The following is a 16,008-nucleotide window of genomic DNA, read 5'->3' as shown; positions in this document are numbered from 1 at the left end:
ATCTTGATATGAACCGAAGCGGGTTTTAAAAGAAAGAAATCTTAAAAATTTGATTTGGATGCTCTCCAATCGATCAATGTAAATTCCATACCTAGGATTCCATATAATGCTTCCAAAGTTGAATTTGCCAAGAATAAATGTATTAAATAAACATTTAATAGCACGAGAACTAGAAAGCATTTGACATTTACGAAAAATATTACCCAACAATCTAGAAGATTCTGCTACTATTAGATCAATGTGAATATCAAACATCAGCTTAGAGTCCAATGTAATTCCCAAATCGCGTACGTAGTTCACTTTAGGTAAGCAAATATCGTTAAATTTATATTCATAATTTATTTTATTTTTATTTCTTGAAGGTTATACTTTGACATTTTTTAAGGTTAAGAAAGAGACTATTTTTATCACAGCAGGATCGTAGTCGGTTCAGATCACCTTGGATTTTAAAGCAGTCCGCAATGTTAAATATCGTACGGTAGATTTTAAGATCATCGGCGTATAATAGAAATTTTGTGTAAAAATACTCAAATGGATTCTACTGTTAAACAAGAGTTTATATTATTAATGTATATAATAAAAAAAGGGTCCTAAATCGGAGCCCTGTGGAACACCAGATGACGGAATAAAGGACTCAACACAAAATCCTTGAAGTAAGACGTACATGTTTTTTTAATATAAGATTTTACCCATATGAAGACGCTGCCACCCACACCGATGACTGCAAGTCGAGCCAGGAGAATATTATGGCTAATCTTGTCAAATGCTTTACTGAAGTCAGTGTAAATGGCATCGAATTGAGACCCGTTATCCACATGCCTATGAAGATACTCTGTGAAAACAAAAAGGTTAGTGTCAATAGATCTTTCCTTGTAAAATCCATGCTGCTCTACACCAATAATATTTTTTGAAAGATTGAAAAAGTAATCGTAAATTAACTTTTCAAAAAGCTTAGGCACTATACAGGGTGTTTCAGAACTATGGGATCAAACTTCTGGGGGTTGTTCAGTGCAACAGAAGAATCCATTTGAGTATAGGAACCCATGTCCGGAAATACGTCACTACGCCACTACGGCCCTAAGACGCGTTAAAATTTATAAAAAACATTAATTACCTAAATAGGATCTGCTGCATTTATTTTTACCTTTTGTACATGAAACCATAACAACAATTGTTTAAAATCAACGCTTATCAATGTCAATTCTCAATGTCATGTTTCAAAATTTTATAGCTTACAATTTTTAAACATTCATTGCTAATGGAAAACTTTACCAATCAAGAATTGGCGGATATGCATTTGGCATACGGAGCAACAAACTGCAATGCACGAGCAGCATCGCGGTTGTATCATGAACGTTATCCCGAACGACAGCATCCTGGATACAAAAAGTTTTTTGCGGTTCATCGGCGGCTCGCTGAGACAGGCATGTTGAAGACCAAGATGCATGATACTGGTGCTCGAACCGTAAGAACGGTCGAATTTGAAGAAGAGGTGCTTCAGCGAGTTGCCGTTGAACCATCAAATAGCACACGTGACGTCGCTAAGAATATGAATACGAGTAACGCTTCTGTCTGGCGGGTACTACGCGAGCAACAACTCCATCCTTACCACTTCCAGAAAGTTCAAGGTATGACTGCAGCTGATTATCATCCTAGAGTTCAATTTTGTCGATGGCTTCTGGATCACGTCATTGCACAACCAAATTTTTTAAGATATGTTTTGTGGACCGATGAAGCCTCTTTCACAAGAGACGGTATTTTTAATAGTTGGAATAGCCATGTTTGGAACGAAGAAAATCCTTATGCAATTTTTCCAAGAAAACATCAGAATCGTTGGTCTGTCAACGTATGGGCAGGCATTGTTGATGATTATTTAATTGGGCCATACCTTCTACCGGAACGGTTAACAGGACCTATTTATCTGCATTTCTTGGAGGAAGTTCTCCCAGAACTCCTTGAAAATGTTCCACTAAACGTTAGACAGCAAATGTGGTTTCAGCATGATGGAGCGCCGGCTCACTTTGCTGTACAAGTACGCGAGTATTTGGCTCAGCGGTTTGGTCACCGTTGGATTGCCAGAGGTGGAGCAGTTTCTTGGCCTCCTAGGTCACCCGATTTAACGTCGCTCGATTTTTTCGTGTGGGGACATGTAAAGTCTTTAGTCTACGAAACTCCAGTAGAATCAGAGCTAGACTTAATTGGACGAATAACAGCAGCATTTGAAATCATTCAGCATTTGAGATCAAATTTTTAGTGTAGTCCGCCGAAATCATGTGCGGCGTTTAAATCGGTGTATTGAGGTTGGAGGAAGACATTTTGAACAATTGTTGTGATGGTATCATATACAAAAGGTAAAAATAAATGCATTAGATCCTATTTAGGTAATTAATATTTTTTCTAAATTTAAACGCGTCCTAGGGCCGTAGTGGCGTAGTGACACATTTCCGGACTTGGGTTCCTATAACTCAAATGGATTCTACTGTTGCACTGAACAACCCCTAGAAGTTTGATCCCATAGTTCTGAAACACCCTGTAGATAGTTTACTTATGAGCCTATAATTAGTAACATCTTCCTTTACCCCTCCTTTGTATATTGGGACAATTATCGAAGTTTTCCATTGCGCTGAGAATTCCCCTTCTTTTAATAAAAAATTATAAACATGTGTAAGAGGATCGGCTATTAGACTTATATTGGCAGTATTTTTTAGAAAAATGGGAGTGCCTGCAATTTTTTGGATTTAAGGTTTTTAGAGCATTTAGAACCTGGTAACTTGACAGAGTTAGACCATTAAGTTCGATATTATTATTCGACCAAGCAATTTTCTTAAAGTCAAAATGATGTCCTTCCAATTCGAAAACACTAGCAAAATAACTTTTAAACAAATTAGTTAGGTCTTTGCCTGTGTTAGTTGTCTCGTTTTTCCAGAAAATTTCAAGTCATACGCCTAAAATTGTCAACTGGTTAAATATGAAAGATCCCTTATATGTATATCAAATCAGCAAAGTCTATAATGCCTTTCCTCTGTCTCTTAAAGCTCTCTCTGTCCCTTTCTTTCGACGATCATTTTCATGATTGTTGACGGATGACAGTGTAGTTATGGAGCATGGTTTTGTAGTTTCATGTGTTTAGTAAATATGTTTGAAGTATAGTATTATTATTGAAGGTTATAATTTTAGTTCACTCTTAATTTTATAGATGTCTTATTTTAAATTATATTTTGTTTTTGATTTTATATGCCATTATGGTATTTTATAATTTGCTAAATTGTTAAGATTTAATGCTTGACCTTGTGTGCTAGTTATCCAAAGGTAAAATGGAAGAACATCACATGTATTTTTTCCATGGAATGAATTTCGCCTTTCCGAAAAATTTATGTTTAAGATGTTAAAATTAAAAACAATTATTGTGCGTTTTCGAATAAAGAATATTATTAATATTACTTTTATATAATCTATTAAAAAAAAAAAAGGTCAGGTTAAGGAACTTTAAAGGGGAAGTAAGGATAAAGAACACCAAAATTTAACAACAATAATTTTGTTGTAACTACATGGAAATATTTCCCGCCCCATTTTAACTTTCTATTTTTCCTTTTTCCAACGCTCATTTAAAAAAAATCGAAGATCGGATGGAAAAACCTGCTGATACTTAATTTTACACGAATCGGTTCGATTGGGTTGGCTGGATTTGATGGACACTTAACGATGGAAATTCCACATTTAACACTATAATTATTAAAGTCTTTCTTGTATATATTTGTTTACTATGAAAGATGGGAATGCGGTATATCAGAGAGCTGCAAAATACGATGTCTGTTTACTTTTATCGCGCTTCTATCTAGCTTATAAATAAAACAGAACCAATCCGGCCGTAAATGTCGATAAAACATAGAATCATTTAATTGCAATTAAATTTTCGATTGGATTGAATGTTCTCTCAAATCCCTTTTTAAAGATATTGCGGTCAAATTCAAGTTCACAGAAATAAAACTGCAACCCTGTACCAGAGGAATGTAATTTACAAGATTAGAATTGAAATCAAAATAAATACATTAAATACATGACATGAGCAAAGTTTTGGCAACGTTTTGTTGATTAATATCGCGAAATTGTCTCCGAATTTTGAACTGTTTTTTACCAAAAATCGGGTGTTGTAATTTTTTTTTCGAGAAATATTGTTTTCTTAGATATTAATATTTAAAAGTAAACAATCTTGGTACCATACTGCCCGTGTAGGTATCACAAGCCAACAATACAAGAAAATATCTGGAGATGTATTAAACATTCTTGTTTCGATGTGCCCTGCATGTAAAAAAATCTTAAGGAATTAATGAAAATGGAGACCGTTAACACTTTATTTGATAAATTTGCAAGTATGGAAGAGAAGGAGCATAACCTTTCTGAGAATATAGTAAAATCTAAACCTACTCATTCACGAATTGCTAAGGAGGAATCTATGATTAAACCCACTAATTTACCGAATTTGATTATTAAGCCAAAGAATAGACAAGACATGCAAAAATCTAAGCAGGATATGGAGAAGATTAAACCAATGGAAATTCGTGTCAGGATAAACACAAAAAAGAGCTTATGTGAAATGAGTTTTATTCATATCGGTTGGCAAGGGCTTCCGGTTTATGAAAATAGTATCCTGAAGTGTTTTAAGTGCCAGCAATTTAACCATAAATCTAATGACTGTCCTAATCAATCTATATGTCGCAATTGTGCTGGGGAGCACAATACAAATGGCCGTCCTCGAAAAAATGAAAACCCTAAATGTCTTAACTGTGATATGACAAATAAAAAGTACAAGATGACATCAATCATAAAGCAAGTGGTGAGGAGTGCTCTACTTATCAGTACCGTCTAATGAATGAGAAAAGTAAGCATCAAAATAAGAAATCTAATGAAGGAAAAAATAAGAATCAACTATGGCTGATACACATAATCAACTTCTTGAAATTATTCCTGAGTCTTCAAATGCTTCTTTAAATGTTAGTTCAGACAGTCTGGTAAATAGGATAAATACTGACACAAAACTTATAAATATTTTACATATGAACATTAAGGGTTTACCCACAAACTTAAATAGCCAATTAGTGTTTTTAGAAACATACAAAATTTATGATTTTTGTGATATACACTCGCCGGCACAAAATTCCGCCACCCTGAAATATTGGCCAAGTTTGATGTTTTATAAATTTTTTATTTTTTATCAGATTCTCACGATTTTGCCATCAGTTTTTAGATACATTTGTTGTGATTTTTTAAAATCATTATGTAAAGTAGCATTTTTCGATTAGGCTATATTATACAGGAGTAAAACAAACTGTTGTTTTTTCTCGTAATTTTAAAAGACCCTGTAAGAAAATTAGGGTGGATAATTCTGTTTACATACTGTTCCTTGTAATCTTTGATGTATTCTAAACATTTCGATTTTTGATTCATTCCATTATCTCATTTCTGCTGCGAGCTGCAAATTTTTTAATAAAACGCTGATTTGAAGCGTATTTTTATTAGAAGAAACAAACACTAGGTATATCATAAAGTTAATTAAAAAAAAATTATTTTAATAGCGTGTATTTCCTCCTCTCGCAGCAATAACAGCGTGCAGTCTTCGCGGCATCGAATGAATAAGGTTCCTTATTCTTTCTTGAGGAATAGCCTCATATTCTTCGATCAGCGTTAGTCGTAAGTCTTGCAAGGTCTGTGGTTGTACAGGATGACGACGAACGGCCCTTTTAAATTGATCCCAAAGATGTTCTATTGGGTTGAGATCCTGGCTACATGCGGGCCATTCCAATCTTGGGAGTCCAACTTCATCCAGATATTCGCTCACTACATGTGCAACGTGAGGTCTAGCATTATCATGCATTAATGTAAATTGGTTCCCAATGAATGGAGGAAATGGGACAACAACTTCTTGAAGGATCTCCTCAATGTAACGGTGGGCGGTTAGAGCTCCATTTTCAATAAATACAAGATTGGTGCGTGCTTCGGTAGAAATACCCGCCCAAATCATGACTGAACCGCCACGATATGAGATTTGTTCTGAAATGGTGCAGTCAGCATATCTTTCATTTCTACGTCAGTATACCTGCTCACGACCATCAACAAACCCTGGATTCCTTATTCCTTCCCGGCGTCCTTAAACAAACCCTGGATTCATCTGTGAATAGTACGTTTACCCACTGTTCTAGAGTCCACTCAAAATGCGATCTTGCAAACCTCAGTTGGTGTTGTCGATGCCGAGGAAGTAATTGTGGACATTTTGCTGGCCTTCGTGAATAAAGTCCAGCTTCTGCTAATCTTCTACGTATCGTTCTTTCACTTACACTTACTCCATGAAGTATTCGCAAGTAATTTTTTAGACACACAGCAGTAGATCTTCGATCTGTTAAAGAACTAATGGTGACAAAGTGATCATCAGTTGCAGTGGTCATTCTCCTTCTACCAGAGCCTTGTCGTCTAGTAAGAATTCCCGTCTGTAAATACCTTCGTCTAGTAAGAATTCCCGTCTGTAAATACCTATTCCAGGCATCTCGAACTGTAGACCGCGGAAATCTCAGAGTACGGGCGAAATAACTTTTGCTACGGCCATCCTCTATTAACGCAGCAATTCTACCCACGTCTGCTGGAGTTAATACCATATTGACACACAATAAATTATAATAGTGACACTGTCAAACTTTATGTCACATTAATTGCGTCCTTAGCCAACGTCAATAATTTTTAACCGAAAACTTGACATTAATTATCTAAAAATAAGCTTCAAATCAGCGTTTTAATAAAAAATTTGCAGCTCGCAGCAGAAATGAGATAATGGAATGAATCAAAAATCGAAATGTTTAGAATACATCAAAGAATACAAGGAACAGTATGTAAACAGAATTATCCACCTTAATTTTCCTACAGGGTCTTTTGAAATTACGAGAAAAAACAACAGTTTGTTTTACTCCTGTATAATAATATAGCCTAATCGAAAAATGCTACTTTACAAAATGATTTTAAAAAATCACAACAAATGTATCTAAAAACTGATGGTAAAATTGTGAGAATCTGATAAAAAATAAAAAATTTATAAAACATCAAACTTGGCCAATATTTCAGGGTGGCGGAATTTTGTGCCGGCGAGTATATTAGTGATGACAGTGTCATAAATTATAATCTCTACAACAATTTAATATACCAGGTTTTCATTGTTATATAATAATGGAGACTACAATACTTTTTATGGCGTTATTGTATATTTAAAATTTACTTTAAATCCAAATTTTTTAAATGATAAACTTTTGAATACAAAAGTAAATTTAACAAAAATTATAATTTCTGTAAAAAATATAATACCTTTGCGATATACAGATCACTGTCATTAAGCTTGAATGGTTTTTTAACGGATTAAAATGGTAAAACGGTAATAACAATACATTGTTCTTGATATTCTTATAGGTGACATTAATATTAACCTTCTTAGCAGAGATAACTTTAAAGTAAATAGATATATTTCCCTAATATTGTCGCATGGATTTTTTTCGATATGTTAGGAGGTTACGAGGGAGGTGAGTAAGTCCTGCCTTGCCCATATTTTTCTACGTGACAAGAGCAGAAAAAGAAAAACAATTACTTATATTATAGAACATGATATAACTGATCACCTACCTCTCATGCTTAATATCTCAAATGACTCTAGCTTAAATCTCAAAGTATCTGCAGCCCAATAACAAATTAATAAGCGTATTGATTTTAAGAAATTTAAGCAACCTGTATCTGAAGTAGATTGGACCCAGGTTTTAAGTTTTGATAAACCAGAAATATCTACTATTCATCTTTTAAGTAAATTAAATTATATTTTGGAAAAATCTGAATATCAGAAAAACTAATTTATTACTAAAAATCTTAAACCATGGATTACTAATGGCATAATAAAGTTAATTAAAAATCGTGACAGGTTAAAACAAGCACTTAAGTTTAATGCTTCTTCAGAAAAACTAGCAGAAAATAAAGAATATAGAAACCGACTTAACAAACTAATAAAATGTACAAAAAAATACGACTATAAGAACAAATTTATCCAAAACTCTAATTTTTATAGATTAGTTAAAGAAGCAACAAATGAGAGGGAAACCAAAAATTCAATATTTTGCATTAAAGACAAAAAAAATAGTGACATTTATGATAAAAAGAAAATACCAAACTTCGCAAATAATTTTTTATCAACGCAGGCAAATTTGTTAAAACTTACAAATAGTCTTTCTTTTTCAATGGTTTTAGAACATATCAAAAATTCAAAAAATGATTGCTCTCCTGGTTTAGATAAATTAACAACTAAGATAATAAAACATTTGCATATGTATCTAACAAAACCATTACTTTATATAATTAATTTAATTTTTAAAACTGGTAGAGTATAAGTATATTTTAAAATTTCTATAGTAACCCCATACATATACCAGACAAATAAGCGTAATTTCGAATTAAGCCAAAATTTTTGAAAAATTTCTTAAAAATCGATTGGTTAAATTTCTTGAATCTAACAAGCTTTTGTCTGAGAATCAGTTTGGTGTTAGGCAGGGTTTGGGTACCTCAAGTGCATTGCTCTGTTCCTAGATTTGGCGAAGGCATTTGACAATGTTTCGCATACTGTGTTGCTCCAAGCATTGAAAACCATGGTGTTAGGAGTGCGGTGTGGCATGTTTTTGCCAATTACCTGAGTCATAGCCTCCTGGGACCTAGCGTCCATTTAAATGGACATGCCAGTTTTATGTTTCCAGTTTTGTTAATTTATTAGCAGCTTAGACCTCGTATCCACTACGTTGGACACTTCGGTGCTGCCGCCCAGTCCGATTCGGTCGACTTTAATTGTGCACATGTGCTGGGAATCAGTTGTTTGTTTTCTGTTGTGATGGCGGCTGCACGTGGTTCTCGTTATGATGGTATGTACCTAACGTTTTGTAATGATTTTTGTAAAAGTTTTTATTTGCAAATGTTTAATAGACAAATTTAAATAACATTACAATAATAAAAAAATTAAATAAGTTTTGTATTACCCTAAGTTATTCGTGTCCATTTAAATGGGTTGGGTCTATCTCATGCACATTTTAAATTAACTCATAAAATTTATTTTAGGAATTTTTGGCAATCAAAGAGTGCTTCGGCCAGTGGGAAGATGACGAAAAATTGGAGCAAATACTAAAAATCATTGGAAATGATGACTCTGACATTGAAATGTCTGATGATGAAGAAGAAATTCAAAGTATGGATAATTTAATGGGGAGAGAAGAAGAAATAATTAATGAAGAACTAGTAAGCAGCAGTGAGGAGGAAGAAGAAGAAGATAGAATTTCTCTTAGTGTCCTGAGAGAAAACTTAAAAATGGCCAAATAATCTGTGGATCCTTTAAAGTCAAAGTCTTGGAGAAGAGATGATACTTTTGCACCTTCAAATTTTGAAGGCCTCTCTAGTAAATGCAGCGCAGAGCTCCGGTATGATTGGACTGCAAAATCGTATTTAGCCATGTACTTTGACGATGAGTTATTCCAAAAAGTGTGTGATTGCACAAATGCAAGGTACGTTGAACTTAAAGGAGTATCTCTTAAATTGACTCTCAATGAGATTAAACATTTTTTTGGAAAAGTTTGTTTGATGTCCTATCTAAAATATCCCAAAATCAGAATGTACTGGACAAAAACCACTAAAGTTTCAGCTATTGCAGATACAATGACTCCTGATAGATTTTTTGCTATAAGAAGTAACCTTAAAATCGTCATTGATGGCAGCATCTCTGAAGACGTACGCAGGTCTGACAAATTTTGGAAAGTACGTCCTATTATAAAAGCAGTATGGCAGGGGTGTTTGCAGCTACCTAGAGAGAAAGTGGTTGCTGTAGATGAACAGATGATCCCATTTACAGGCAGTGGCGAAGCGTACGAGTAGACAAGGTAGACACTGTCTACCCAAAATTATCCAGTTATTTGTCATTAATTTATTACGTAATTATTTCATGTAATTGTTGAATTAAAATTTAAAAAAAATTAACACAGAACGTAGTCGCTCTCCTTACTATTATTATATAGTATCTAAACGGCTATAATATCTAAGGCGCGCCCCGCCTGACGCACCAATTGAAATAAAAATGCAGGGCTGACACCCAATTAATGTATATGAGCCACAGGAAGACACATTGATATTTGTCTTCCGAAATTTGGAGCATCTAATCGAACCATATACGCATCAAGCAGGTGACAGAGGTCCGGCCGCATCAGTATTCAGCCTATTACGTATGCAAAATTTACTCGCGGGAAAGACATTCGAGCTTTTGTCTATCGAAGTCGACCAGCTATTTTATTATGCTGTTGAGGGTTATTGCTTATGGACACGCTTGATCTGGTCGGCCGCAATACATCTTAATAAGTATTTTTATTTTTGGGTATATAGAAAAGGTTTTTTTAGTGGATATTTTAGTGGTTATTTATGAACGACTGTTCGATATTGGCAATTGTATTTTAGTTGTGTTTTTTTATCTATCTTTTTATGCTAGTAGTAATAATTTTTTTCTTTTTTATATCACTACATAATTTTTCTCTTTGAGTTAATATTTCTTGCGCTTTCATTCTCTATTTCATTAAAGTGAATAATATTGAATACACATTTTTTTCTAATTAACGACTTTTATTGTTTGTCTACCCGAAAAAAAAGTTCACGCCACTGTTTACAGCTGTTTACAGGGACTGTTTACAGGGACTTGTAAAATGAAGCAGTTCGTTAGAGGAAAGCCAAATCCAGAGGGCTTGAAAAATTTTGTTGTTGCTGCCCCTGATGGTCTTGTTGTAGACTTTGAATTATATCAAGGAAAAGATACTTTTCCAGATAATTCTGTAAAAAGACTTGGTGTTGGACCTTCTGCTGTTGTTCGCCTTGGAAGGACATTATTTTCTGGAAGTCATGTGTACTGCGATAGATATTTCACGACAATACCACTTTTCGAATATCTTCGTCAACAAGAGAAATATTGTACTGGAACCATTATGAAATCTCGTGTACCAGCGGCAGCAAATTTAACTTCGGAAAAAATGATGGCCAAGATAGGTACAGGCTGCTCGGAACAAATTGTAAGACAAGATGGCGAAATAGTAGTTGTACAATGGTATGATCTGAAATCTGTCCTTTTGGCATCTACTGCTCTAGGAATTTAACCTAGCGATGAGTGTAAAAGGTGGTCTAAGAAAGACTAAAAATACATTCAGGTTAAAAGACCTTACGTTGTTGCTAAATACAACGATTGTATGGGAGGAATAGACTTGATAGACCGAATGATTAGATATTATAGAATTCGAGCCAGATCAAAAAAATGGACTGTAAGGGTCATTTTCCATTTCTTTGATCTAGCAATGGCTAACTCATGGATTTTTTATCGAAGAGATAAAAAAAATATTTAAAATCCCTCCACGCAAAATACAACAATATTTAGATTTTAAAATCGAAATTGCCACTCAACTTTTGACAAATACACCCAACCCACAAAGTGAATCCCAAGAAAACATCCGAGGTGTAGGTACTAGAAGAAATCCTGGGGGAAATATCTTTGTCGATTCAACGTCATAGTCATTAGGCACGGAAAGAAAACGGAAACAACACTTTCCAGAAATTGCCACAGACTTAAAAAATTCGGTTAGATGTAAAAATGACTCTTGTGCCAAAAAAAACGAGTTTTTTTGTAATACATGCAACACATTTTTGTGCACTACTGGCAACAGAAACTGTTTCATGGAGTTCCATAGCAAATAAATTTAAGTTTACATTTATTTCCTGCGTTTTCATAGGTTTAAACTGAAATGTTATTGAAAAAAAGAAATTATATATTAGGAATTTTTGTTTAGGTTAAGACCCAATGTCCATTTTAATGGACGTCATGTATCTGTCAAAGTAAGGAAAAAAATAAAAAAAGTTATTAGTAAACAATGTTTATTTATGTATTTTTTATTATATTTAAAAGCCTCTCAACCCTAACTTAACAAAAACGTGTCCGGGTCCCAGGAGGATAGAGTTCAGCATGTCAAGATAGGGGAAAGCTTAAGTACACCATACCTCGTTCAACACGGAGTCCCCCAAAGAACAGTATTAGGAGCAATTCTTTTTAACACATACAGGGTGTTCATTTGAAAACTTCCTACCACGGATTTACCGAAAACCACTGTTTAAAAAGAAACGCCGAAATACGTCAAAAGGTTTGTCAAGGGGGACAATTTTCTGATCTAAAATTACTTCACCCTCTGCCCCCCAGGATCATCCTCTTAAACATTTTAAATGGCAAGGGGTATCGAGTAATAGCTTGTTTAAAAGGTCTTTCGAAGTCTTTTATTTTGACGTTTGATTTTTTTAAATCGGTCGATTCGTTTTCGAGAAATATAGAAAAATATTTGTTTATCTTAACTTGTTCAGATAGAAAACAAAAACATGAAAATATCAATTTTTATTTCAATAAGTGTTCAAAATGTTGCCCGTTTTTGGCCAAACAATGATATAGGCGATGTTCAAATTCCTGACGGACATTTTCAAAAACATGTTGTGGGATATCATGGCAGCTGTATGTTAATTACCTTTGCGATTTTGAATTGTAGCATATGCTGATGACACGGCGCCGGCAGTGGTGTTTCATACGAAGACATGGGATTTGGCAAGAACAAAAATCCAGACCGCTTTTGGTGAAGTCAACAATTTTCTAGACACATTTAAATTAACACTGAAGTCTCATTATATTGCCTTTTCCATAACTACGGCCAACAAACCTAATTTAATCATGATGAGCTTAATGATATGGGTAAAACGATAAAAGAGGTACCTCATACTAATTACCTGAGTGTTGTCATTGACAAGCATTTAAAGTGGGATCAGCATGTGCTTTACTTAAACAAAAAAATAAGATTTTTAATTAATTTAATTTAAATATTACGAAATCTATTCAGAATCACATTGTAAAAGTAATGCTTAATAAACCAAGATTATTTTTTTCTGAACAACTTTACTCGTTGGAAATAACCAGTTTAAAGTGTTGTAGATTTTTGCAGTGTGTTGCTTTGTACACTCAAAATTTAAATCAAATTACGTATCACACAATCATATACCTTGAGCTAATGCAGGGCAAAATTGAATGATCTCAATATCGAATTGTGATTTAAATTTACGCTTTATAACCTATCTTGCTTCTAAATTCTATAATTTATTTCCCCTTAATATCAAAAATATCAGAGATAATAAAAAAAATTAATTCTTTTTTTAAGGTTTACCCGTTGGGAAAATGGTGAAATGTTTACCAAATTGTTTTGAATTGCCGTACCTTTTAACTGCTTTAATAATAAAGTATAATTGTATATATCTGAATAGGGTATGCAGGTTGGTGTTAGTTATCAAAACTTATAATTGTCTTTGTTAAAATTGATAAACTGTTATTCTTTTTATTGTTACAGACAGTAATACGAGCATACAGGCTTTCTTTAAAAACTTAGGCGCTGTAAAGTACTTCTAAAATATTTGTTTACCTTTTAAGAAAGGTTAACTATTCTGCATAATTTAAATTTTGTTAAATACATGGCAGAGATCAGAGACTCTCTCCAAAATATAAAATATAAATATCTGAACATTATTCGTGTTTAATTAGAACATTTTCTTAGTTCTTGTACTTTTGCAATCAAACACATGGAAATATATAGCGGCCCCGTTTTAACCTTCTGTTTTCTCTTTTTTCAACGCTTATTGTAAGAGAATTCCTCAATCGGATCGTAAAACTTGCTATAGAAACGTGATTTAAAACAAATCAAGTTGATTGGGTTGGACTACATCTGATCGACATTTTACGATAAAAATGCCCTATAATGAATATAGTAAAGTTTTCATTCATACATTTTTTTCTTTTCCAAAAAGTTTTTTCAGCTTAATAATGTTTGTTTTTCTTCGTAATAACTCTTTATTTATTGGATGTCTATTATAAAATACGCCAAACATGCTTATAAAAACCACAATCTCGGTTTCGTTAAAATGTAAAATAAATAAAATATAAAGATTAGAGAATTAACATCACTTGGTAATTAAATATTCCGAGTATAACCAGTGTTATTGTTTAGCATCATATGTTTAAAGGAAATTATGATGTATTATTACGATTATAATTAATACGCCGCTGAAATACTTTATATTATTTAAACTGGACTTTTGAGGTGAAGCTCTTGCAAATGTTTTTATAATAAACATATTGATCGGACTCCAATTCTGGGCAAAGGATTTGTTACTTACTTTTATTTCTAATAATTTCTCCAGACTTCAGGTCCCTGAATGTTTGACCATTATTTATATGCGCGCCTTCTCCTTTTTGCAGATTACCACTTTTTACTGAATTAACTAATAGGGGTTCCTCAGTATCAGTCCTATATGTTTTTGAATCACCCATAGTTCCTGTATATTATTTACAAAACTTGACAATACAACGAGAATAATAATGAACCCGGAGTGAAACGAAATACGAGAACCACATTCCACGTGTGTGTTCAGTGCGACCGTTGCAGTGACTGCGAGCGTAAAGAACAGCTGATTCCAATTGTATTGTGTAGTACTTTATTTTTTATCGTAAGGCACACGCGCTGTTGACCTAGACTTCTTATAGCGCCAGTACGACCAGTACGACAGTGGTCGCTTTAACATCCACTCTTTTTTCTATGAAAACATTAATCATAGGAATATAGAATCTCGCACTCATGTTTACACAAATCTTTATACAGATGTTTGAATGTGATTTATATGAAATATAGTTTATTTACTGGCTTTCATTCCAAGGTAAAATTAAAAACTGGCGAAGTTAATTGTATAAAATGTGATTAAACCATTGAACATGTACCGGGTGTCCTACTATCCAGGTAGAAGAATGGCGTCCGAGAACAGTAAAAATGTCGCACAGGTGTTTCGGCCAATATTTTGTTTGCGGAATAATTCTTGTAGCCTATTGAATGTGATAATAGTCACTAGAGTGCTCTCCCTTAAAAGCTGCGACTCAATAACAATTTCAACTGTGATTTCTGATCATTGTCTTATTTATGCTATTTTTAATTTTAGTACAGAAAAAACTAAAGCCAAATATTTTAAATGTCGAGACCACAATAACATTTTTTATAATTTAGATGCCTTTGATTATGCTGTTAGCCTCTTACCATGGGATGAAATTTATTATTCTCCTAATATAGATGAAAAGTTAAACATTTTTAATTCAAATATCTACTTGACAAATTTGCACCTACAAAACTAAATAAAGAAAGAAATAATAAAAGTAATCCTTTTACTCCATGGATAACCGATAACATTAAACTACTTATAAAACTAAGAGACAAAGCACATAAAAAATATTTTAAAACTAAAAGTGATAACTGTCTTCAGTACTCTCGTAATTTAAAAAATTTTACTAAACACGCTATCATACGCGAGAAAAATGCTTATTTTCGCAACTTATCTAGAACTTCTGGAAAGCCATTTTGGGATACAGTGATAAAGTAAAATATTATACAAAGAAAAAATGATTACATACCTGCCGCATTTTCTGAAGTAAATATACTCAATGTCTTCTTTGCTACTTCTAATAAATCGAATGACACTACTTGCAAAGAAAAAAATTTCTTTTATCAAAATAAAAAAGCTTTCAATTTCCCCAATTCACTAAATTTTAAATATGGATGAGACTACTTTAAAAGATATTATAGCATCAATTGGTACTAATTCAGTAGGCCATGATTGATTACCAATAAGAGATGTTATTACTTGTTTTCCATTCTGTAGCAATATTATTAATTCCTGTGTCTTAGAAAATCAACTTCCAGACTTGTGGAAAAAGACTATCATTAAACCAAATTAATTTGCAAAAGTGTCAAACCCTAAAGAATCTAAAGATCTACGCCCTATTAGTATTTTAACTGTTTTGTCTAAGGTTCTAGAGAGACACATGTATAATCAAATTACTGCATTTTCAAATTCCTA

General features: G+C 33.3%; 1 protein-coding gene across 1 annotated transcript in view; it reads right to left on the bottom strand.

Moving 5' to 3' along the window:
• The window catches only part of LOC126748860 (monocarboxylate transporter 13), a 152,618-nt gene extending 137,952 nt beyond the window's left edge, over positions 1-14,666 (bottom strand). Inside the window, exon 1 of the mRNA XM_050458371.1 lies at positions 14,284-14,666. Coding sequence (XP_050314328.1) covers positions 14,284-14,437 — 154 coding nt within the window. The 5' untranslated portion in view covers positions 14,438-14,666. The remainder of the gene's footprint in view (positions 1-14,283) is intronic.
• Positions 14,667-16,008: the final 1,342 nt, after the last annotated feature.

The sequence above is a fragment of the Anthonomus grandis genome, chromosome 22, assembly GCF_022605725.1.
Source record: "Anthonomus grandis grandis chromosome 22, icAntGran1.3, whole genome shotgun sequence".
NCBI lineage: Eukaryota > Metazoa > Arthropoda > Insecta > Coleoptera > Curculionidae > Anthonomus > Anthonomus grandis.
Note: the sequence above shows the minus strand (reverse complement) of the source record. Positions and strands in the feature narration are given on the sequence as shown.